The 24,770-nt window shown below is 51.6% G+C and overlaps 1 protein-coding gene across 1 annotated transcript; it reads left to right on the forward strand.

The window, feature by feature from the left end:
- The first annotated feature begins 39 nt into the window (after nucleotides 1-39).
- TAF10 (TATA-box binding protein associated factor 10) lies at nucleotides 40-20,678 on the forward strand. The gene is made up of 5 exons (XM_075337697.1): nucleotides 40-265; nucleotides 19,008-19,165; nucleotides 19,439-19,503; nucleotides 19,581-19,695; nucleotides 20,351-20,678. Exons 1-5 carry the CDS (start codon nucleotides 85-87, stop codon nucleotides 20,438-20,440), a joined length of 609 nt encoding a protein of 202 aa, XP_075193812.1. The 5' UTR covers nucleotides 40-84; the 3' UTR covers nucleotides 20,441-20,678.
- The last annotated feature ends 4,092 nt before the right edge of the window (nucleotides 20,679-24,770 follow it).

Raw genomic sequence — 24,770 nt, forward strand, 5'->3', positions numbered from 1 at the left:
GGCGCGGCGTCATGACGTCATCCCGTCCTCATCGTCACGTGTTTCCAGCACTTCCGGTTTAGGCCGGAAGTTGACAGAAAGAAGATGAGCGCAGCAGAACCAGTGCAGGAGGCTCCGGTGTCCGGACAACCGGCTCCGCTCGGGGCAGTGATCGAGAACAAACCGAGCCCGGCCAATATCCCCAAACCGGGGCCTGCCGCCACCACAGCCGCCGGGACCGGAGCTGGGATACCGGGGAGAGATCCGGGGGAACGGCGGGCGAGCGGTGAGACTGAAGGGAGACACCGGGGAAGAGGGGACTGGTGTATACACGTGCAGGGGCGACCGCAGAATAGTGAGTGCAGCTCTGGAGTATAATACAGGAGGTAACTCAGGATCAGTAATGTAATGTATGTACACAGTGACTGCACCAGCAGAATAGTGAGTGCAGCTCTGGAGTATAATACAGGAGGTAACTCAGGATCAGTAATGTAATGTATGTACACAGTGACTGCACCAGCAGAATAGTGAGTGCAGCTCTGGAGTATAATACAGGAGGTGACTCAGGACCAGTAATGTATGTACACAGTGACTGCACCAGCAGAATAGTGAGTGCAGCTCTGGAGTATAATACAGGAGGTAACTCAGGATCAGTAATGTAATGTATGTACACAGTGACTGCACAGCAGAATAGTGAGTGCAGCTCTGGGAGTATAATACAGGAGTAACTCAGGATCAGTAATGTATGTACACAGTGACTGCACCAGCAGAATAGTGAGTGCAGCTCTGGAGTATAATACAGGAGGTAACTCAGGATCAGTAATGTATGTACACAGTGACTGCACCAGCAGAATAGTGAGTGCAGCTCTGGGGTATAATACAGGAGGTACTCAGGATCAGTAATGTATGTACACAGTGACTGCACCAGCAGAATAGCGAGTGCAGCTTCTGGAGTATAATACAGGAGGTAACTCAGGATCAGTAATGTAATGTATGTACACAGTGACTGCACCAGCAGAATAGTGAGTGCAGCTCTGGAGTATAATACAGGAGGTACCTCAGGATCAGTAATGTATGTACACAGTGACTGCACCAGCAGAATAGTGAGTGCAGCTCTGGAGTATAATACAGGAGGTAGCTCAGGATCAGTAATGTATGTACACAGTGAGTGCAGCTCCGGAGTATAGTACAGGAGGTAACTCAGGATCAGTAATGTATGTACACAGTGACTGCACCAGCAGAATAGTGAGTGCAGCTCTGGAGTATAATACAGGAGGTACTCAGGATCAGTAATGTAATGTATGTACACAGTGACTGCACCAGCAGAATAGTGAGTGCAGCTCTGGAGGATAATACAGGAGGTAACTCAGGATCAGTAATGTATGTACACAGTGACTGCACCAGCAGAATAGCGAGTGCAGCTCTGGAGTATAATACAGGAGGTAACTCAGGATCAGTAATGTAATGTATGTACACAGTGACTGCACCAGCAGAATAGTGAGTGCAGCTCTGGAGTATAATACAGGAGGAAACTCAGGATCAGTAATGTATGTACACAGTGACTGCACCAGCAGAATAGTGAGTGCAGCTCTGGAGTATAATACAGGAGGTAACTCAGGATCAGTAATGTATGTACACAGTGACTGCACCAGCAGAATAGTGAGTGCAGCTCTGGAGTATGATATAGGAGGAAACTCAGGATCAGTAATGTATGTACACAGTGACTGCTCCAGCAGAATAGTGAGTGCAGCTCTGGAGGATAATACAGGAGGTAACTCAGGATCAGTAATGTAATGTATGTACACAGTGACTGCACCAGCAGAATAGTGAGTGCAGCTCTGGAGTATAATACAGGAGGTAACTCAGGATCAGTAATGTAATGTATGTACACTGTGACTGCACCAGCAGAATAGTGAGTGCAGCTCTGGAGTATAATACAGGAGGTAACTCAGGATCAGTAATGTATGTACACAGTGACTGCACCAGCAGAATAGTGAGTGCAGCTCTGGAGGATAATACCGAAGGTAACTCAGGATCAGTAATGTATGTACACAGTGACTGCACCAGCAGAATAGTGAGCGCAGCTCTGGGGTGTCACGAACCACCGGGGGGGGTCACTCAGAAATCCCCCGCTATGGCTACCAGTACGTCACAATCGGGGGGTAACAAGTGGGGGTCACCCCTCCTTTATACCTCCCGACCGACAGACAGAGCACGTGACGCGCTCTCTAGCGCCCCTCTTATAGTCAGGCCAATTATGGAATTGCCCGACGATAAGCAAGGAGGCCGCTATACTACTTATGCCGATTATTGAAGGGTCCCCAGTGAGAGTAGGGTATATATTCCCCCGACCTCCGCGGGCGGAATATATAAAACCTCCCCGAATCTCACTGGCCTCCCCACAATAATCCTTGGCACAACTCGCTGCCACCAACCGCTTCACGGTAACTATTAGCCGAACACACAGACGTGGGATTCAAGATCGAGATAACAGAACAGCCCAAGATTAATTATATAATTTAATCAGCCTAAAGCACACTAGAAACTACAATATATACAATAGGGAATCTACAGAATATACAGTTATGTCAGAGTACAGTTACAATCAAAGCATGGTTTACAAACAGGCATACACAGTTCCAGCAGTTACCTTGTGCGTCTGGCCACAGGGGGGCGCTGCAGACCAGGTTTCTAGGATCCTTCCCACAGATGTTTTCTACACGTGACCCCCGGCGAAAGAACACTGGAAAATGGCCGAAGTAGGGTTATCAACCTGGGCAAATCCAGGTCCCCTCCTACCTTAGTGACCTCAGAGGGAGCACTGCTCCACCCCTGGCTGGAGTTATGGACAATATCCACAACAGGGGATATGGCCATAACTTGGCCTGGGAGCGTCGTAGGCAGACGCCAATGCTCTCATTGTGACAGCTATGAATTTAGCTACAGAATGAGAGGACTCGTGACTTGTCTACTAGTTCCCCATTGGCTGATATCACGCCTGGGGTATTTCCCCAGGTCCTGCTCCCATAAAAAGGGTGTGCCAGCATCGTCCGCATGCGGAGACACCATTTTTATGGTTGCCATATTTATCGGAAATATGGCTTGCGAGATATGAACCATTTTTTACTGGAGTCGTTCTGTCTGGATACTTCCAAGCTTGCTAATTAGATAGCAGCCCCTACCACAGGGTCACGGCAGGGAGTCATCCTGTGTCCAGTGTTCCCCAATCATCCAATTTCCATATCACAGGAGATGGCTGTTGGAGGTGTAAGTGGAACACAGACCAGTTCCTTTGACACCTATCTGCTAAACAAACCGTTTATCCCTGTGGTAAATTTTCTGATTGAAGGAGTTGTGTGAAGGAAAAGGGGGGGTGACACCAGGAGAGGGCTTCCTGACATAACTTGAATATCATGATTTATCGTCATATCTCCGGATTTACCTCACACCTCCCCCCTTTTGAGGGCGCTAGGGGGCAGCACACTCCGGTGTTCCCCCGTGCGCCCGTCCGCGACCTCTCCTTGTCGGGACAGCCCGTCTGCGTTACCGTGGTCACGGCCCCTTTTGTGTCGAATGGTGAAGTTGTATTGCTGGAGCGCCAGGCTCCATCGCAACAACCTGCCATTCGTCCCGGAGACGGTGTGCAACCAGCTGAGGGGATTGTGGTCCGTCTCCACGATGAAGTGGCGCCCGTATAGATAGGGTTGCAGACGCTGCAGGGCCCACACTATGGCCAGGCACTCCTTCTCCATCGTGGAATAGGCAACTTCCCTTGGTAACAGCTTCCTGCTCAGGTACAAGACTGGGTGCTCTTGGCTCGCAGAGTCCACCTGGCTGAGCACCGCACCGAGGCCGAAGTCACTGGCGTCGGTCTGTACTACAAACGGCCGCGTGAAGTCGGCTGCCTGTAGCACGGGCGGGCTGGACAGGGCGTCCTTTAGGGCCCGGAAGGCTGTCTCGCAGTCCATTGTCCAATCGACTGCAGAGGGCAGCTTCTTCTTGGTGAGGTCCGTCAAGGGCTTTGCCAGGCTACTATAGCATGGAACAAACCTCCTATAGTACCCAGCGGTCCCCAAGAAGGACATCACCTGCTTCTTGGTCCTGGGGGTGGGCCAGGATGCGATGGCCTCCACTTTCTCAGGCTCGGGCTTCAGTGTTCTCCCGCCTACCCGGTGACCGAGGTACTGGACCTCGCTCATGGCCAGCTGACACTTTCCCGGCTTGATGGTCAAACCTGCCCGGTGGATCCGCCTGAGCACCTGTGCTAGATGCTCTAGGTGATCTTCCCAGGTGGGACTGAAGACGACAATGTCATCCAGGTACGCGGCCGCGTACCCTTCAAGTCCCTTGAGCAGGGTGTTGACCATCCGCTGGAAAGTGGCAGGGGCATTCCTCATCCCGAATGGCATCACCGTGGACTCGTACAGTCCAAATGGGGTAATAAAGGCAGAGCGTTCCCTGGCCTTGCGAGTCAGGGGGATCTGCCAATATCCCCGGCTCAGATCCATGATGGTCAGGTACTGAGCCCCGGCCAACTGATCGAGCAGGTCATCGATGCGTGGCATTGGGTACGCATCGGCGACCGTGACAGCATTGAGCCCCCTGTAGTCCACGCAGAACCGAGTGGTTCGGTCCTTCTTAGGGACGAGGACTACAGGCGAGGCCCAAGCGCTGTTGGATGCCTGGATCACCCCCAGCTTCAGCATCTCGTCAATCTCCTGGCGCATGTGTTGCTGCACCTCCAGGGAGACCCGATATGCTGAACGCCGGATCGGGGGATGATCCCCAGTGTCCACGTGATGGACAGCCAAGTTAGTCCTTCCGGGCTGGTTGGTAAACAACCCCCGGAAGGGGTGTAGGGTGGCCCACAGCTGGGACCGTTGGTCCTTCAAGAGCTGGTGGCCAACCTCCACATCCTCAATGGATCCGCCTGCCCTAACCTGGGCTAGCATATCCAAGAGGGTTTCCGCTTCTCCCTCCTCGGGCAGGTTGCACACGGGGAGCGCACATGCCTCCCGCTCATGATGTGCCTTCATCATGTTCACATGGAAGGGCTTCCGCCTTCCACGGGCAGGGTCCAGGGTGACCAGGTACGTCACAGGGTTGAGCTGCTGGTACACGAGGTATGGGCCTTCCCAGGCTGCCTGAAGCTTGTCCTGTGGTACGGGGACCAGTACCCACACCTTTTGACCCACTTGGTAGGTCCTCTCACAAGCGTTCTGGTCGTACCAACGCTTCTGATCGGCCTGGGCTTGAGCCATATTGTCGTGTACCAGTTGCGTCAAGGCCTGCATTTTGTCCCGAAAGCGCATGACATACTCGATAACCGACACTCCAGGGGTGGCCAAATCCCCTTCCCAAGCCTCTTTCACCAGAGCCAGGGGGCCCCGCACACGTCGCCCGTACAGGAGCTCAAACGGTGAGAATCCTGTTGAGGCCTGTGGAACCTCCCGGTAAGCAAATAACAGGTGGGGGAGATACCGCTCCCAGTCACGCCCATGGGAGTCGACCAACATCTTAAGCATCTGCTTTAAGGTGCCATTGAACCGCTCGCACAGGCCATTAGTCTGTGGATGGTACGGGCTGGCCACCAGATGTCGCACCTGGACTTGCTTACAGAGGGCCTCCATCAGCTGGGACATGAATTGGGTCCCCCGGTCAGTGAGCATTTCCTGGGGAAAACCCACTCTGGAGAAAATCACCAGCAATGCGGTGGCCACCTTGTCAGCCCGAATGGACGACAAGGCCACTGCTTCTGGGTACCGGGTGGCATAGTCCACTACCGTCAGTATGAAGCGTTTCCCGGAGCTGCTGGGGATGGCCAGCGGGCCGACCAGATCCACAGCCACCCTCCTGAAAGGCTCATCGATGATTGGCAGAGATACCAGTGGGGCTTTGGGGTGTGGCCCCGCCTTCCCCACTCTGACAGGTTTCACACGAACGGCAGTAGGCAGCCACATCGGCCCCCATTTTTGGCCAGTAGAAATGCTGGTTTAACCTGGCCTTGGTCTTAGCGATCCCTAGGTGTCCGGCCATCGGAATCTCATGTGCGATCCGCAACAACTCCGTCCGGAACGGATAGGGTACCACCAACTGTCGGTCCCTGGGCCACGCCTCCGGTGAACCCTGCTGGACCGTGACCCGGTACAGCCGTCCTTGGTCCCAGACCACTCGCTCCGGGTCCGAGTCCGAGGGAGGCTGTGCCGCCTGCTCCTTTAGAGCTTTCAGGCTGTCGTCAGCTTCTAACGCTGCCTGAAACCCCTGACTAGATGTGGCCAGAATCGACGAGACTGTCACATCTTCGGTCAGTACCCCGGGACCTGTGTCCTGGCCTCCACCTGACTCGGCTGCCACTTGGTCAGAAGGGGAAGAGCTATCGGACCTCCGGGAGGCCCCTTGGCTTCCAGCACTCCCACTGCGGGTGACAGCGGCCACAGCCGCTGCGACCGTGGGTCGTGCCTGCTCCTCCTCCGTTCCTGACCAAGTCGCCGGTTCAGGCAGACCTACCTGGCTTCCTGACACCCCGGTTGTGGGGGAACCCTGCACCGAGATCTTACCTGGGAGCACTTCCGCTCCGGGACCGGCCCCAATCTCACCTGCCTGTTCCCCCCCTGCAGCAACAGAACCCCGCTGTGAAATCTCTGGGGACCCCGCATCTGCTGTGGTAGCCCCCACCCCACACACTGGTCCTCCCCCTGCAGCACCCTGCTCTCTGCTTATCCCTGCAGAGGGCAACAGATCCCAGCTCACTGGCTGATCACTTGTAGAGGCATGGTCACACCTTTCTCTGACCCCCTCCCCTGTCACAGCTGCAGCTGTGTGTGTGTCTATGGTGTCTATGCAAGCAGAAGTATCAGAGTTCACTCCCTCCTCCCTTACATCATTCATGGAGAACACATTAACATTGTCCGGAGGCATGTCAGTACTGGCTGAAGGTTCAGCCCTTGGGGGGGGCCCAAACTGGGAGGTTATCTGCCCCAAATCTGTCCCAAGTAGCACGTTTGCAGGGATCCGATCAGTTACCCCCACCTCTCTCACCCCTCGCCCTGCGCCCCAGTCCACATAAATGTCAGCAACAGGCAGCGCCGGGTCAATGCCTCCAATCCCGGAGACAGCGAGGGTTTTTCCAGGGATCAAGTCTTGGGGGGACACCATCTCAGGCCGCACCAGAGTCACCTCCGAGGCGCTGTCTCGCAGTCCTATGGTCACAGACCGGCCGACGGTGACAGGTTGGAAGCTGTCCAGGGACCTACCACCACCCCCACCCACACAATACACCTTGGGCGGCCCTTGGGACGGGGACGGAGCCGGGGCCTTGGGACGCTGAGGGCACATGGCCTTGAAGTGTCCAGGTAGGTTGCACTGATGGCACCGTCTTGGTTCTGCCACGGGCCTGGAGAGGGGAGTTGAGGGGGACACCCCCTGCAGTCTAGGGGCAGGTGGGGCAGTCGCAGAATTCATCTTACCCCCTCTCCAGGTGCTGCTGGTGGCTGCTCTCCTGGCCTCAGGAGCCCGATTGTTGGTGTAGTCATCGGCAAGGGCAGCTGTAGCCGTGGACCCCTTTGGCTTCTGGTCTCGGATGAACTGGCGGAGATCCTCAGGGCAGTTCCACAAGAGTTGCTCCGTGATGAACAAGTCCAGGATCTCCGGTCCGGTGGAAAGCTGCAGGCCTTGGGTCCAGTGGTCGGCAGCTCGGGCAAGTGCCCGCCTGTGGTCAGCCCAGGAGTCCTTTGGTCCCTTTTGCCGGGTCCGGAACTTCTTGCGGTAGGACTCCGGAGTGAGGTTGTACTGTTGGATCAGGGCCCGCTTGATGGTGTCGTAGCCCTGATCTGCCTCAGCAGGCAAGTCCCCAAGGATATCCAGGGCCTTACCCCTTAGACGGGGGGTCAGGTATGTGGCCCACTGATCCTTGTCCAGATGGTGCTGCAAGCAAGTCCGTTCAAAAGCAGTCAAGAAAGAGTCCAAGTCTCCATCCTTCTCCAGCACTGGGAAGTCCTCAACACGGACCTTTGGAAGTTTGGTGTCTTGAAGGTCACGTGTGGCTGATGAGGGCCGGAGCTGAGCTAGCTGCAGCTGGTGGTCACGGTCTGCCTGTTGCCGTCGCTCCGCAGCCTCACGCTCTGCCTGGCGCTCTTCACGCGCTGCCTGCCGCTCTGCCCTGCGCTCTGCCAGGAGTTCCTTGTAGCCCTCCTGGTCTCCAGCCTGGAGAAGGGCCATAGCCATTTGAAGAAGGCTATCCGAGCCTCCCAGGCTCGGTGGAATGGCACGTGGTGATCTGCGGCCCGCTGCGGAGCCTGGTGATTCACTGTCCATTGCAGAGCGGAGGGCTGGCATCTGGCTCGTTGAGGACCCTTGGGTGAGCTGCTCCTCATCTTGTCCATAATTGCCAGCTTGTGCGCTGTCCTCTGCAGAACGGTTTTCTGGCGTCGAGCTCCTGGAGGACTCGTGGGCAACCTCCTCATTACTGTCCACAGCACCGTCCTCCCTCTCTTCGGCTCCTGCTTTAGCATTGGCCAGTTGCATAGCTCTGCTCCTGGTGCCATCAGCCATTCTTGCAGACTTTTGGTCACTGACACAGAACTGACACCTGATGCCTCCACACACCTTACAGTATCTGCACTCTGACACTCTAGTGTTGAGCTAGTCTGAAGACCCCAGCAGCCACAGCTGCTGCAGGCAGTCTTTAGTGTCTGGGAGTATGGGTCTCACACTCACACACACTATTATCTTGATCCCACCGCTGCCACCAATATGTCACGAACCACCGGGGGGGGTCACTCAGAAATCCCCCGCTATGGCTACCAGTACGTCACAATCGGGGGGTAACAAGTGGGGGTCACCCCTCCTTTATACCTCCCGACCGACAGACAGAGCACGTGACGCGCTCTCTAGCGCCCCTCTTATAGTCAGGCCAATTATGGAATTGCCCGACGATAAGCAAGGAGGCCGCTATACTACTTGTGCCGATTATTGAAGGGTCCCCGGTGAGAGTAGGGTATATATTCCCCCAACCTCCGCGGGCGGAATATATAAAACCTCCCCGAATCTCACTGGCCTCCCCACAATAATCCTTGGCACAACTCGCTGCCACCAACCGCTTCACGGTAACTATTAGCCGAACACACAGACGTGGGATTCAAGATCGAGATAACAGAACAGCCCAAGATTAATTATATAATTTAATCAGCCTAAAGCACACTAGAAACTACAATATATACAATAGGGAATCTACAGAATATACATATGTCAGAGTACAGTTACAATCAAAGCATGGGTTACAAACAGGCATACACAGTTCCAGCAGTTACCTTGTGCGTCTGGCCACAGGGGGGCGCTGCAGACCAGGTTTCTAGGATCCTTCCCACAGATGTTTCCTACACGTGACCCCCGGCGAAAGAACACTGGAAAATGGCCGAAGTAGGGTTATCAACCTGGGCAAATCCAGGTCCCCTCCTACCTTCGTGACCTCAGAGGGAAGCACTGCTCCACCCCTGGCTGGAGTTATGGACAATATCCACAACAGGGGATATGGCCATAACTTTGCCTGGGAGCGTCGTAGGCAGACGCCAATGCTCTCATTGTGACAGTTATGAATTTAGCTACAGAACGAGAGGACTCATGACTTGTCTACTAGTTCCCCATTGGCTGATATCACGCCTGGGGTACTTCCCAATGTCCTCCTCCCATAAAAAGGGTGTGCCAGCATCGTCCGCATGCGGAGACACCATTTTTATGGTTGCCATATTTAGCGGAAATATGGCTTGCGAGATATGAACCATTTTTTCCTGGAGTCGTTCTGTCTGGATACTTCCAAGCTTGCTAATTAGATAGCAGCCCCTACCACAGGGTCACGGCAGGGAGTCATCCTGTGTCCAGTGTTCCCCAATCATCCAATTTCCATATCACAGGAGATGGCTGTTGGAGGTGTAAGTGGAACACAGACCAGTTCCTTTGACACCTATCTGCTAAACAAACCGTTTATCCCTGTGGTAAATTTTCTGATTGAAGGAGTTGTGTGACAGGAGGAAAGGGGGGGTGACACCAGGAGAGGGCTTCCTGACATAACTTGAATATCATGATTTATCGTCATATCTCCGGATTTACCTCACATGGGGTATAATACAGGAGGTAACACAGGATCAGTAATGTAATGTATGTACACAGTGACTGCTCCAGCAGAATAGTGAGTGCAGCTCTGGAGTATAATACAGGAGGTAGCTCAGGATCAGTAATGTAATGTATGTACACAGTGACTGCTCCAGCAGAATAGTGAGTGCAGCTCTGGGGTATAATACAGGAGGTAACTCGGGATCAGTAATGTATGTACACAGTGACTGCTCCAGCAGAATAGTGAGTGCAGCTCTGGAGTATAATACAGGAGGTAACTCAGGATCAGTAATGTATGTACACAGTGACTGCACCAGCAGAATAGTGAGTGCAGCTCTGGAGTATAATACAGGAGGTAACTCAGGATCAGTAATGTATGTACACAGTGACTGCACCAGCAGAATACTGAGTGCAGCTCTGGAGCATAATACAGGAAGTAACTCAGGATCAGTAATGTAATGTATATACACAGCGACTGCACCAGCAGAATAGTGAGTGTAGCTCTGGAGAATAATACAGGAGGTAACTTAGGATCAGTAATGTAATATATGTACACAGTGACTGCACCAGCAGAATAGTGAGCGCAGCTCTGGGGTATAATACAGGAGGTAACTCAGGATCAGTAATGTATGTACACAGTGACTGCACCAGCAGAATACTGAGTGCAGCTCTGGAGCATAATACAGGAGGTAACTCAGGATCAGTAATGTATGTACACAGTGACTGCACCAGCAGAATAGTGAGTGCAGCTCTGGAGTATAATACAGGAGGTAACTCAGGATCAGTAATGTAATGTATGTACACAGTGACTGTACCAGCAGAATAGTGAGTGCAGCTCTGGAGTATAATACAGGAGGTAGCTCAGGATCAGTAATGTATGTACACAGTGACTGCACCAGCAGAATAGTGAGTGCAGCTCTGGAGGATAATACAGGAGGTAACTCAGGATCATTAATGTATGTAAACAGTGACTGCACCAGCAGAATAGTGAGCGCAGCTCTGGGGTATAATACAGGAGGTAACACAGGATCAGTAATGTAATGTATGTACACAGTGACTGCACCAGCAGAATAGTGAGTGCAGCTCTGGAGTATAATACAGGAGGTAACTCAGGATCAGTAATGTATGTACACAGTGACTGCACCAGCAGAATAGTGAGTGCAGCTCTGGAGGATAATACAGGAGGTAACTCAGGATCAGTAATGTATGTAAACAGTGACTGCACCAGCAGAATAGTGAGCGCAGCTCTGGGGTATAATACAGGAGGTAACACAGGATCAGTAATGTAATGTATGTACACAGTGACTGCACCAGCAGAATAGTGAGTGCAGCTCTGGAGTATAATACAGGAGGTAACTCAGGATCAGTAATGTAATGTATGTACACAGTGACTGCACCAGCAGAATAGTGAGTGCAGCTCTGGAGTATAATACAGGAGGTAACTCAGGATCAGTAATGTATGTAAACAGTGACTGCACCAGCAGAATAGTGAGTGCAGCTCTGGAGTATAATACAGGAGGTAACTCAGGATCAGTAATGTATGTACACAGTGACTGCACCAGCAGAATAGTGAGTGCAGCTCTGGAGTATAATACAGGAGGTAACTCAGGATCAGTAATGTATGTACACAGTGACTGCACCAGCAGAATAGTGAGTGCAGCTCTGGAGGATAATACAGGAGGTAATTCAGGATCAGTAATGTAATGTATGTACACAGTGACTGCACCAGCAGAATAGTGAGTGCAGCTCTGGAGTATAATACAGGAGGTAACTCAGGATCAGTAATGTAATGTATGTACACAGTGACTGCACCAGCAGAATAGTGAGTGCAGCTCTGGAGGATAATACAGGAGGTAACTCAGGATCAGTAATGTAATGTATGTACACAGTGACTGCACCAGCAGAATAGTAAGTGCAGCTCTGGAGTATAATACAGGAGGTAGCTCAGGATCAGTAATGTATGTACACAGTGACTGCACCAGCAGAATAGTGAGTGCAGCTCTGGAGGATAATACAGGAGGTAACTCAGGATCAGTAATGTAATGTATGTAAACAGTGACTGCACCAGCAGAATAGTGAGTGCAGCTCTGGGGTATAATACAGGAGGTAACTCAGGATCAGTAATGTATGTACACAGTTACTGTACCAGCAGAATAGTGAGTGCAGCTCTGGAGGATAATACAGGATATAACTCAGGATCAGTAATGTATGTACACAGTGACTGCACCAGCAGAATAGTGAGTGCAGCTCTGGAGTATAATACATGAGGTAACTCAGGATCAGTAATGTATGTACACAGTGACTGCACCAGCAGAATAGTGAGTGCAGCTCTGGAGTATAATACAGGAGGTAACTCAGGATCAGTAATGTATGTACACAGTGACTGCACCAGCAGAATAGTGAGTGCAGCTCTGGAGGATAATACAGGAGGTAACTCAGGATCAGTAATGTAATGTATGTACACAGTGACTGCACCAGCAGAATAGTGAGTGCAGCTCTGGAGTATAATACAGGAGGTAGCTCAGGATCAGTAATGTATGTACACAGTGACTGCACCAGCAGAATAGTGAGTGCAGCTCTGGAGGATAATACAGGAGGTAACTCAGGATCAGTAATGTAATGTATGTAAACAGTGACTGCACCAGCAGAATAGTGAGTGCAGCTCTGGGGTATAATACAGGAGGTAACTCAGGATCAGTAATGTATGTACACAGTGACTGTACCAGCAGAATAGTGAGTGCAGCTCTGGAGTATAATACAGGAGGTAACTCAGGATCAGTAATGTATGTACACAGTGACTGCACCAGCAGAATAGTGAGCGCAGCTCTGGGGTATAATACAGGAGGTAACTCAGGATCAGTAATGTAATGTATGTAAACAGTGACTGCACCAGCAGAATAGTGAGTGCAGCTCTGGAGGATAATACAGGAGGTAACTCAGGATCAGTAATGTAATGTATGTACACAGTGACTGCACCAGCAGAATAGTGAGTGCAGCTCTGGAGTATAATACAGGAGGTAACTTAGGATCAGTAATGTAATATATGTACACAGTGACTGCACCAGCAGAATAGTGAGTGCAGCTCTGGAGGATAATACAGGATATAACTCAGGATCAGTAATGTATGTACACAGTGACTGCACCAGCAGAATAGTGAGTGCAGCTCTGGAGTATAATACATGAGGTAACTCAGGATCAGTAATGTATGTACACAGTGACTGCACCAGCAGAATAGTGAGTGCAGCTCTGGAGTATAATACAGGAGGTAACTCAGGATCAGTAATGTATGTACACAGTGACTGCACCAGCAGAATAGTGAGTGCAGCTCTGGAGGATAATACAGGAGGTAACTCAGGATCAGTAATGTAATGTATGTACACAGTGACTGTACCAGCAGAATAGTGAGTGTAGCTCTGGAGAATAATACAGGAGGTAGCTCAGGATCAGTAATGTATGTACACAGTGACTGCACCAGCAGAATAGTGAGTGCAGCTCTGGGGTATAATACAGGAGGTAACTCAGGATCAGTAATGTATGTACACAGTGACTGCACCAGCAGAATACTGAGTGCAGCTCTGGAGCATAATACAGGAGGTAACTCAGGATCAGTAATGTAATGTATGTACACAGTGACTGCACCAGCAGAATAGTGAGTGCAGCTCTGGAGTATAATACAGGAGGTAACTCAGGATCAGTAATGTAATGTATGTACACAGTGACTGTACCAGCAGAATAGTGAGTGCAGCTCTGGAGTATAATACAGGAGGTAACTTAGGATCAGTAATGTAATATATGTACACAGTGACTGCACCAGCAGAATAGTGAGTGCAGCTCTGGAGGATAATACAGGAGGTAACTCAGGATCAGTAATGTATGTACACAGTGACTGTACCAGCAGAATAGTGAGCGCAGCTCTGGGGTATAATACAGGAGGTAACTAAGGATCAGTAATGTAATGTATGTACACAGTGACTGCACCAGCAGAATAGTGAGTGCAGCTCTGGAGTATAATACAGGAGGTAACTCAGGATCAGTAATGTAATCTATGTACACAGTGACTGCACCAGCAGAATAGTGAGTGCAGCTCTGGAGTATAATACAGGAGGTAACTCAGGATCAGTAATGTATGCACACAGTGACTGCACCAGCAGAATAGTGAGTGCAGCTCTGGAGTATAATACAGGAGGTAACTCAGGATCAGTAATGTAATGTATGTACACAGTGACTGCACCAGCAGAATAGTGAGTGCAGCTCTGGAGTATAATACAGGAGGTAACTCAGGATCAGTAATGTATGTACACAGTGACTGCACCAGCAGAATAGTGAGTGCAGCTCTGGAGGATAATACAGGAGGTAACTCAGGATCAGTAATGTATGTACACAGTGACTGCACCAGCAGAATAGTGAGTGCAGCTCTGGAGGATAATACAGGAGGTAACTCAGGATCAGTAATGTAATGTAATGTATGTACACAGTGACTGCACCAGCAGAATAGTGAGTGCAGCTCTGGAGTATAATACAGGAGGTAGCTCAGGATCAGTAATGTATGTACACAGTGACTGCACCAGCAGAATAGTGAGTGCAGCTCTGGAGGATAATACAGGAGGTAACTCAGGATCAGTAATGTATATACACAGTGACTGCACCAGCAGAATAGTGAGTGCAGCTCTGGAGGATAATACAGGAGGTAACTCAGGATCAGTAATGTAATGTATGTACACAGTGACTGCACCAGCAGAATAGTGAGTGCAGCTCTGGAGTATAATACAGGAGGTAGCCCAGGATCAGTAATGTATGTACACAGTGACTGCACCAGCAGAATAGTGAGTGCAGCTCTGGAGGATAATACAGGAGGTAACTCAGGATCCGTAATGTAATGTATGTAAACAGTGACTGCACCAGCAGAATAGTGAGTGCAGCTCTGGGGTATAATACAGGAGGTAACTCAGGATCAGTAATGTATGTACACAGTGACTGTACCAGCAGAATAGTGAGTGCAGCTCTGGAGTATAATACAGGAGGTAACTCAGGATCAGTAATGTATGTACACAGTGACTGCACCAGCAGAATAGTGAGTGCAGCTCTGGAGGATAATACAGGAGGTAACTCAGGATCAGTAATGTAATGTATGTACACAGTGACTGCACCAGCAGAATAGTGAGTGCAGCTCTAGAGTATAATACAGGAGGTAGCTCAGGATCAGTAATGTATGTACACAGTGACTGCACCAGCAGAATAGTGAGTGCAGCTCTGGAGTATAATACAGGAGGTAACTCAGGATCAGTAATGTATGTACACAGTGACTGCACCAGCAGAATAGTGAGTGCAGCTCTGGAGGATAATACAGGAGGTAACTCAGGATCAGTAATGTAATGTATGTACACAGTGACTGCACCAGCAGAATAGTGAGTGCAGCTCTGGAGTATAATACAGGAGGTAGCTCAGGATCAGTAATGTATGTACACAGTGACTGCACCAGCAGAATAGTGAGTGCAGCTCTGGAGGATAATACAGGAGGTAACTCAGGATCCGTAATGTATGTAAACAGTGACTGCACCAGCAGAATAGTGAGTGCAGCTCTGGGGTATAATACAGGAGGTAACTCAGGATCAGTAATGTATGTACACAGTGACTGTACCAGCAGAATAGTGAGTGCAGCTCTGGAGTATAATACAGGAGGTAACTCAGGATCAGTAATGTATGTACACAGTGACTGCACCAGCAGAATAGTGAGTGCAGCTCTGGGGTATAATACAGGAGGTAACTCAGGATCAGTAATGTAATGTATGTAAACAGTGACTGCACCAGCAGAATAGTGAGTGCAGCTCTGGAGGATAATACAGGAGGTAGCTCAGGATCAGTAATGTATGTACACAGTGACTGCACCAGCAGAATAGTGAGTGCAGCTCTGGAGGATAATACAGGAGGTAACTCAGGATCCGTAATGTAATGTATGTAAACAGTGACTGCACCAGCAGAATAGTGAGTGCAGCTCTGGGGTATAATACAGGAGGTAACTCAGGATCAGTAATGTATGTACACAGTGACTGTACCAGCAGAATAGTGAGTGCAGCTCTGGAGTATAATACAGGAGGTAACTCAGGATCAGTAATGTATGTACACAGTGACTGCACCAGCAGAATAGTGAGTGCAGCTCTGGGGTATAATACAGGAGGTAATTCAGGATCAGTAATGTAATGTATGTACACAGTGACTGCACCAGCAGAATAGTGAGTGCAGCTCTGGAGTATAATACAGGAGGTAACTTAGGATCAGTAATGTAATATATGTACACAGTGACTGCACCAGCAGAATAGTGAGTGCAGCTCTGGAGGATAATACAGGATATAACTCAGGATCAGTAATGTAATGTATGTACACAGTGACTGCACCAGCAGAATAGTGAGTGCAGCTCTGGAGTATAATACAGGAGGTAACTCAGGATCAGTAATGTATGTACACAGTGACTGCACCAGCAGAATAGTGAGTGCAGCTCTGGAGGATAATACAGGAGGTAACTCAGGATCAGTAATGTAATGTATGTACACAGTGACTGCACCAGCAGAATAGTGAGTGCCGCTCTGGAGGATAATACAGGAGGTAACTCAGGATCAGTAATGTAATGTATGTACACAGTGACTGCACCAGCAGAATAGTGAGTGCAGCTCTGGGGTATAATACAGGAGGTAACTCAGGATCAGTAATGTATGTACACAGTGACTGTACCAGCAGAATAGTGAGTGCAGCTCTGGAGTATAATACAGGAGGTAACTCAGGATCAGTAATGTATGTACACAGTGACTGCACCAGCAGAATAGTGAGTGCAGCTCTGGAGGATAATACAGGAGGTAACTCAGGATCAGTAATGTAATGTATGTACACAGTGACTGCACCAGCAGAATAGTGAGTGCAGCTCTGGAGGATAATACAGGAGGTAACTCAGGATCAGTAATGTAATGTATGTACACAGTGACTGCACCAGCAGAATAGTGAGTGCCGCTCTGGAGGATAATACAGGAGGTAACTCAGGATCAGTAATGTAATGTATGTACACAGTGACTGCACCAGCAGAATAGTGAGTGCAGCTCTGGAGGATAATACAGGAGGTAACTCAGGATCCGTAATGTAATGTATGTAAACAGTGACTGCACCAGCAGAATAGTGAGTGCAGCTCTGGGGTATAATACAGGAGGTAACTCAGGATCAGTAATGTATGTACACAGTGACTGTACCAGCAGAATAGTGAGTGCAGCTCTGGAGTATAATACAGGAGGTAACTCAGGATCAGTAATGTATGTACACAGTGACTGCACCAGCAGAATAGTGAGTGCAGCTCTGGAGGATAATACAGGAGGTAACTCAGGATCAGTAATGTAATGTATGTACACAGTGACTGCACCAGCAGAATAGTGAGTGCAGCTCTAGAGTATAATACAGGAGGTAGCTCAGGATCAGTAATGTATGTACACAGTGACTGCACCAGCAGAATAGTGAGTGCAGCTCTGGAGTATAATACAGGAGGTAACTCAGGATCAGTAATGTATGTACACAGTGACTGCACCAGCAGAATAGTGAGTGCAGCTCTGGAGGATAATACAGGAGGTAACTCAGGATCAGTAATGTAATGTATGTACACAGTGACTGCACCAGCAGAATAGTGAGTGCAGCTCTGGAGTATAATACAGGAGGTAACTCAGGATCAGTAATGTATGTACACAGTGACTGTACCAGCAGAATAGTGAGTGCAGCTCTGGAGGATAATACAGGAGGTAACTCAGGATCCGTAATGTAATGTATGTAAACAGTGACTGCACCAGCAGAATAGTGAGTGCAGCTCTGGGGTATAATACAGGAGGTAACTCAGGATCAGTAATGTATGTACACAGTGACTGTACCAGCAGAATAGTGAGTGCAGCTCTGGAGTATAATACAGGAGGTAACTCAGGATCAGTAATGTATGTACACAGTGACTGCACCAGCAGAATAGTGAGTGCAGCTCTGGGGTATAATACAGGAGGTAACTCAGGATCAGTAATGTAATGTATGTAAACAGTGACTGCACCAGCAGAATAGTGAGTGCAGCTCTGGAGGATAATACAGGAGGTAATTCAGGATCAGTAATGTAATGTATGTACACAGTGACTGCACCAGCAGAATAGTGAGTGCAGCTCTGGAGTATAATACAGGAGGTAACTCAGGATCAGTAATGTATGTACACAGTGACTGCACCAGCAGAATAGTGAGTGCAGCTCTGGAGGATAATACAGGAGGTAACTCAGGATCAGTAATGTAATGTATGTACACAGTGACTGCACCAGCAGAATAGTGAGTGCCGCTCTGGAGGATAATACAGGAGGTAACTCAGGATCAGTAATGTAATGTATGTACACAGTGACTGCACCAGCAGAATAGTGAGTGCCGCTCTGGAGGATAATACAGGAGGTAACTCAGGATCAGTAATGTATGTACACAGTGACTGCACCAGCAGAATAGTGAGTGCAGCTCTGGGGTATAATACAGGAGGTAACTCAGGATCAGTAATGTATGTACACAGTGACTGTACCAGCAGAATAGTGAGTGCAGCTCTGGAGTATAATACAGGAGGTAACTCAGGATCAGTAATGTAATGTATGTACACAGTGACTGCACCAGCAGAATAGTGAGTGCAGCTCTGGAGGATAATACAGGAGGTAACTCAGGATCAGTAATGTAATGTATGTACACAGTGACTGCACCAGCAGAATAGTGAGTGCCGCTCTGGAGGATAATACAGGAGGTAACTCAGGATCAGTAATGTAATGTATGTACACAGTGACTGCACCAGCAGAATAGTGAGTGCAGCTCTGGAGTATAGTGCAGGCTGTATGTTGTGATGGTGCAGGCCGGCTCCTGTGACATGGCCTCGTCTTTTGTCCCCTCAGTTCCGGTATTGGCGGCCTCGGCCACGGCTCCGGCTGAAAGTTCTCTTTCTAATGGTGTGTACCTGCCGCCAGGCGTGATCAATGGTGACATTAAGCCGGTGATCTCCAGCACGCCGCTGGTGGACTTCCTGATGCAGCTGGAGGACTATACACCGACGGTGAGTGCCGCTCTGGGGCTCGTAGTTCTGCCGGTTGGCCGTCCATCCTTCCGTGTTGTCTGCAGCTGTGATGCCCTATGATGGTGTCACCGGAGAGCTCACATCTCAGAAGGCTTATTCTCTAGAAAATGCTGAATTCTGCGCACTGCACTGAAGGCCGGAGCCAGCAGAGTGCGGACCCCCGTACCCTGCACAGAGGGGCCGCCACATCCGCTGCCTCCTCACTGTGAACTCCAGAGACAATGGGGTAACTTCTTTATGTCTTTCTGGCAGATTCCGGATGCGGTCACTGGCTATTATCTGAACCGCGCAGGATTCGAGGCCTCGGACCCCCGGATGTGAGTATAAGACCCTCATTGCAGCACAGCGGGGGGCTATATATTGGTGCCATCCTGACCCCGGCTTCTCTCCACAGTATACGCCTCATCTCGCTGGCCGCGCAGAAGTTTATCTCGGACATCGCTAATGACGCTCTGCAGCACTGTAAGATGAAGGGCACGGCGTCCGGGAGCTCCCGCAGCAAGAGCAAGGTGGGTGCCTGCGCCCTGGGGGGGGCGCCTGAACCCTGGGGGGGTGCCTGCGCCCTGGGGGGGCGCCTGAGCCCTGGGGGGGGTACCTGCGCCCTGGGGGGTGCCTGCGCCCGCGGGGTGTCTGCGCCTGGGGGAGGCCGGGGGGTGTCTGCGCCCTGGGAAGGGCCGGGGGGTGTCTGCGCCCTGGGAAGGGCCGGGGGGTGTCTGCGCCCTGGGAAGGGCCGGGGGGTGTCTGCGCCCTGGGAAGGGCCGGGGGGTGTCTGCGCCCTGGGAAGGGCCGGGGGGTGTCTGCGCCCTGGGAAGGGCCGGGGGGTGTCTGCGCCCTGGGAAGGGCCGGGGGGTGGCTGCGCCCTGGGAAGGGCCGGGGGGTGTCTGCGCCCTGGGAAGGGCCGGGGGGTGGCTGCGCCCTGGGAAGGGCCGGGGGGTGGCTGCGCCCTGGGAAGGGCCGGGGGGTGGCTGCGCCCTGGGAAGGGCCGGGGGGTGGCTGCGCCCTGGGAAGGGCCGGGGGGTGGCTGCGCCCTGGGGGGGGGTGTCTCGGGGGGTGCCTGCGCCCTGGGGGGGGTGTCTCGGGGGGTGCCTGCGCCCTGGGGGGGGGGGGGGGGCGGCTGTCCTTGTGTTATGGCTCCGGTGTAATCTCTGCCGTCCTCTTCTGCAGGATAAGAAGTACACGCTGACCATGGAGGACCTGACCCCTGCGCTGGCGGAGTACGGCGTCAACGTGAAGAAGCCGCATTACTTCACATAGTGTGGACTCCCGGAGTCACGTGACCTGTGTATATATGGGGGGATCTGCGCGCCTCCTGGTATGGACGCCTCCCTGGACTGTACTGAAGCTTTCGCTGCTTCCCTCTTTGGGGTCTGCTCTGCGTTTTGGCCCCCGGCTGCCGTGCTGTGGGGGCTGCGCTGTACATTGCACCTTTTTGGGTTTTGTTTTTTTGTGTTCTGTAGTGGATGTAAATGAAGAAATGGAGACGTGGATTTCATTAATATTCTTGGTGCATTTTATTCTCTACTGCAAGAGCTGAACTCGGAGGTATGCTAGAGTTCAGAGCTGAAATCTCCCAGCCTTCCCTGCTCGCACTGTGATGTCAGAGCTGGGGCAACTGATGTAATCCCCGTTCCCGCCTGGGTATTCTTGTGCTGTCCTCCTCGTGTAGAAGGTGTCTTTGTGCCGCCCCCCCCATGTTTTCGTGTAGTCCTCCTTGTGCCTGCCCGGGTTTTTCTTGCGCTGTCCTCCTCGTGTCGTCCTCCTTGTGCCCGCCAGGTATTCTTGTGCTGCCCTCCTTGTGTCAGGGGTGCCCTTGCGCCGCCCTCCAAATGTCCTCGTGTCGCACTGCTTGTGCTCGCCCGGGTATTCTTGCGCTGTCCTCCTCGTGTCGGGGGTGTCCTCGTGTCGCACTGCTTGTGGCCGCCCGGGTATTCTTGCGCTGTCCTCCTCGTGTCAGGGGTATCCTCGTGTCGTCCTCCTTGTGCTCGCCCGGGTATTCTTGCGCTGTCCTCATGTTGGGGATGTCCTCGTGTCGTCCTCCTTGTGCCCGCCCAGGTATTCTTGCGCTGTCCTCCTCATGTCAGGGGTATCCTCGTGTCGTCCTCCTTGTGCTCGCCTGGGTATTCTTGCGCTGTCCTCCTCATGTCGGGGGTGTCCTCGTGTCGTCCTCCTTGTGCTCGCCCGGGTATTCTTGCGCTGTCCTCCTCATGTCAGGGGTATCCTCGTGTCGTCCTCCTTGTGCTCGCCTGGGTATTCTTGCGCTGTCCTCCTCATGTCGGGGGTGTCCTCGTGTCGTCCTCCTTGTGCCCGCCCGGGTATTCTTGTGCTGTCCTCCTCATGTCGGGGGTGTCCTCGTGTCGTCCTCCTTGTGCCCGCCCGGGTATTCTTCTGCTGCCCTCCTTGTGTATTGGGTGCCCTCGCGCCGCCCTCCATATGTCCTCGTGTCGCACTGCTTGTGCCTGCCCGGGTATTCTTGTGCTGCCCTCCTCGTGTAGAAGGTGTCTTTGCGCCGCCCCCCCATGTCCTCGTGTCGTCCTCCTTGTACCCGCCCGGGTATTCTTGTGCTGTCCTCCTCATGTCGGGGGTGTCCTCGTGTCGTCCTCCTTGTGCCCGCCCGGGTATTCTTCTGCTGCCCTCCTTGTGTATTGGGTGCCCTCGCGCCGCCCTCCATATGTCCTCGTGTCGCACTACTTGTGCCTGCCCGGGTATTCTTGTGCTGCCCTCCTCGTGTAGAAGGTGTGTTTGCGCCGCCCCCCCATGTCCTCGTGTCGTCCTCCTTGTACCCGCCCGGGTATTCTTGCGCTGTCCTCCTCACGTGTCCCGGGTGCCTTTGTGCCGTCCTCCCCATCACTTCTTGTTGGGCGTTGTGCAGTCGTTCGGCGCACAGACGCGACGCGTGCACTTATCATCTTGGGTGTTTGTTTATAAAAAAAAATGAACGCTCAGTCCACATGTGAAAGACCCCACAGCCGCGGCGTCCACGCTGACATCCACCCTGTATCCCATAGAGTAGAGCAGAAGTTGTGGCATAAAAATTAGTGGCATAAAAATGCAACATGGTGGCTCCACTGGTGGTGGGAAAGTAAGTGCACCCCTCATTTTTCCTCTAGTATGTGCCATTACTGTCCTCCAATCCAGTGTCCCTCTGCTACAGGTGGTCTCCCAGCATGCCGCTCAGTGGGCGCTCTATGGACTGTGGTGGGTGAGGGACGCTCAGTGCTGGGTGCAGGGGACGCAGGTGTCTGGTGGGACATTACTGAACACGTGTGGGGGCCGGAGCACAGGAGAGAACAGACAACCTGGAATATACGAGGCTGTGACCGTCCACCAGCCCCTGCAGCATCGGGGGGTAAACCCCACACATCAATCGCACATTTGTGGCTTTTTGGGGCTCTAATTTGCAAATAAAACACCAGAACAAAAAAAAAAAGGAAGTAATTGCATGAATAGGAACCTGGCCGCAGTGTCCGTCCTGAGCGGATCCAAGGACAAAGGCGCGATCGTGAAATTCATACACTGATGTAACAGACGTCTGGGTCCAGCAGAAGCCACAATTGCTTCATGGGATTGTCCAATATTTTAAGACTGATTCCTTGGGATAAACCTCCCCCAGCTGAGCGGTGCGGCTGTGACGCCCGGCACCGCGGTGACCACTGGAGAGGACAGCGCCACCATCTGCATAGTGGTCACAGCGAGTACTGCAGATCACATACACAGGTGGATCTCTGCAGTACTCGCTGCGGCCACTCTGCAGATGCTGGCGCTGTTCCCGTACTGATCTCTGTCCTACAAACTCGCCCCAAATATTAAAAGGCCAGACGACGCCTCTAAGAAAATGTGGATTCCTCTGTAATAAGAGATCAAATTGCAGATCATAAAGTATAATTTCACTGCCCTTTCTGGAGCAGCGGATCCTATAGCACCATGTCTAGGTGTGAACACGACCCCAAGACTCCAGCGTCACTATACAGGAGCTCAGCGCAGAATAGCTCCGCACATACGGCCAGTTTCACACGTCTGTGTTTCAGGTACGTGTGACATCCGTGTTTAACACTGAGGCCACACGTACCCATGTTCTATACTGGTTTTCACACGGACCGTGTAGCCACACACACATCCGTTTTTTTGCCGGTAGCACGGGTGTCACATGGTGATCAGTGCAACATATACCAGAGAACACATAGATCTTTGTAATAAAAGGATTTTCTATATTCACCTGTATCCAGCGCGATTTTCTTCGGCTCCTGACCCCCGCTCATTATACTCACTAAGTATTCACCGCACAAGCAGGAGCATTGTGGGGACAGGTGAGTATACAGCAGTGTGTGTGTGTGTGTGTGGTGAGGACCTAGAAGCCGGAGTATTGCGGGGACAGGTGAGTATACAGCAGTGTGTGTGTGTGTGGTGAGGACCTAGGAGCCGGAGTATTGCGGGGACAGGTGAGTATACAGCAGTGTGTGTGTGTGTGTGGTGAGGACCTAGGAGCCGGAGTATTGTGGGGACAGGTGAGTATACAGCAGTGTGTGTGTGTGTGGTGAGGACCTAGGAGCCGGAGTATTGCGGGGACAGGTGAGTATACAGCAGTGTGTGTGTGGTGAGGACAGAGAAGCCGGAGTATTGCGGGGACAGGTGAGTATACAGCAGTGTGTGTGTGTGTGTGTGTGTGGTGAGGACCTAGAAGCCGGAGTATTGCGGGGACAGGTGAGTATACAGCAGTGTGTGTGTGTGTGTGTGTGTGTGTGTGTGTGTGTGTGTGTGTGTGGTGAGGACCTAGGAGCCGGAGTATTGTGGGGACAGGTGAGTATACCGCAGTGTGTGTGTGTGTGTGTGTGTGTGTGTGGTGAGGACCTAGGAGCCGGAGTATTGTGGGGACAGGTGAGTATACAGCAGTGTGTGTGTGGTGAGGACCTAGGAGCCGGAGTATTGCGGGGACAGGTGAGTATACAGCAGTGTGTGTGTGTGTGGTGAGGACCTAGAAGCCGGAGTATTGCGGGGACAGCAGCGGGGACTCGTGTCTCTCTCTGATGAACCTGTGAAGTCACCGTCCTGGCACCCACTGTAGTTCGGTTGTCATCAGTGTACATGAGAACTCTGATGACCTCCTGGACGTCACTGCACGCGCACTGCTTTGTGAATACTCCCCTGTCCCTGCGATGCTGTCCTCCGGCTTGCACGTCCTCACTGCAGTGATGAGTATAATGAGCGGGGTCAGGAGCGAGCGGCAGCAGAGCCGAAGACAACAGCGCTGGATACAGGTACATAGAGACTATCTCTTTATTTCACAGACACGTGTTTACTCCGGTACATGGCACACATATGACCATAGCCATGCGTGTGACTTGTACCTGATTAGGCCAGTCTCAGACGGCTGTGTTTAAAGGGCAGTAACACGGGTCGGGGGCGCACAATATGGGAGGGAGTCACCTTGTGGAGGGGAGACTCTAGGGGTCTCAAGGTGTGACTGCCGTGTTCAGATTATCTGGGATGTGTCGTGTGCACATGAGAAAGGATAACAGACTCTACATCGGTAATGGCTTTCTCTCATGATGGACGCCGAAGAGATTCTGCGCGTTTATTGGTCACAAAA

The sequence above is a fragment of the Anomaloglossus baeobatrachus genome, chromosome 2 (genome assembly GCF_048569485.1).
Source record: "Anomaloglossus baeobatrachus isolate aAnoBae1 chromosome 2, aAnoBae1.hap1, whole genome shotgun sequence".
NCBI classification, from domain to species: domain Eukaryota; kingdom Metazoa; phylum Chordata; class Amphibia; order Anura; family Aromobatidae; genus Anomaloglossus; species Anomaloglossus baeobatrachus.

Coding starts and splice junctions, on each gene's coding strand:
- TAF10 (XM_075337697.1), top strand. CDS start 85: ATGAGCGCAGCAGAACCAGTGCAGGAGGCTCCGGTGTCCGGACAACCG. Junction 266..19,007: donor GGGGGAACGGCGGGCGAGCG/GTGAGACTGAAG, acceptor TTGTCCCCTCAG/TTCCGGTATTGGCGGCCTCG. Junction 19,696..20,350: donor GCTCCCGCAGCAAGAGCAAG/GTGGGTGCCTGC, acceptor CCTCTTCTGCAG/GATAAGAAGTACACGCTGAC.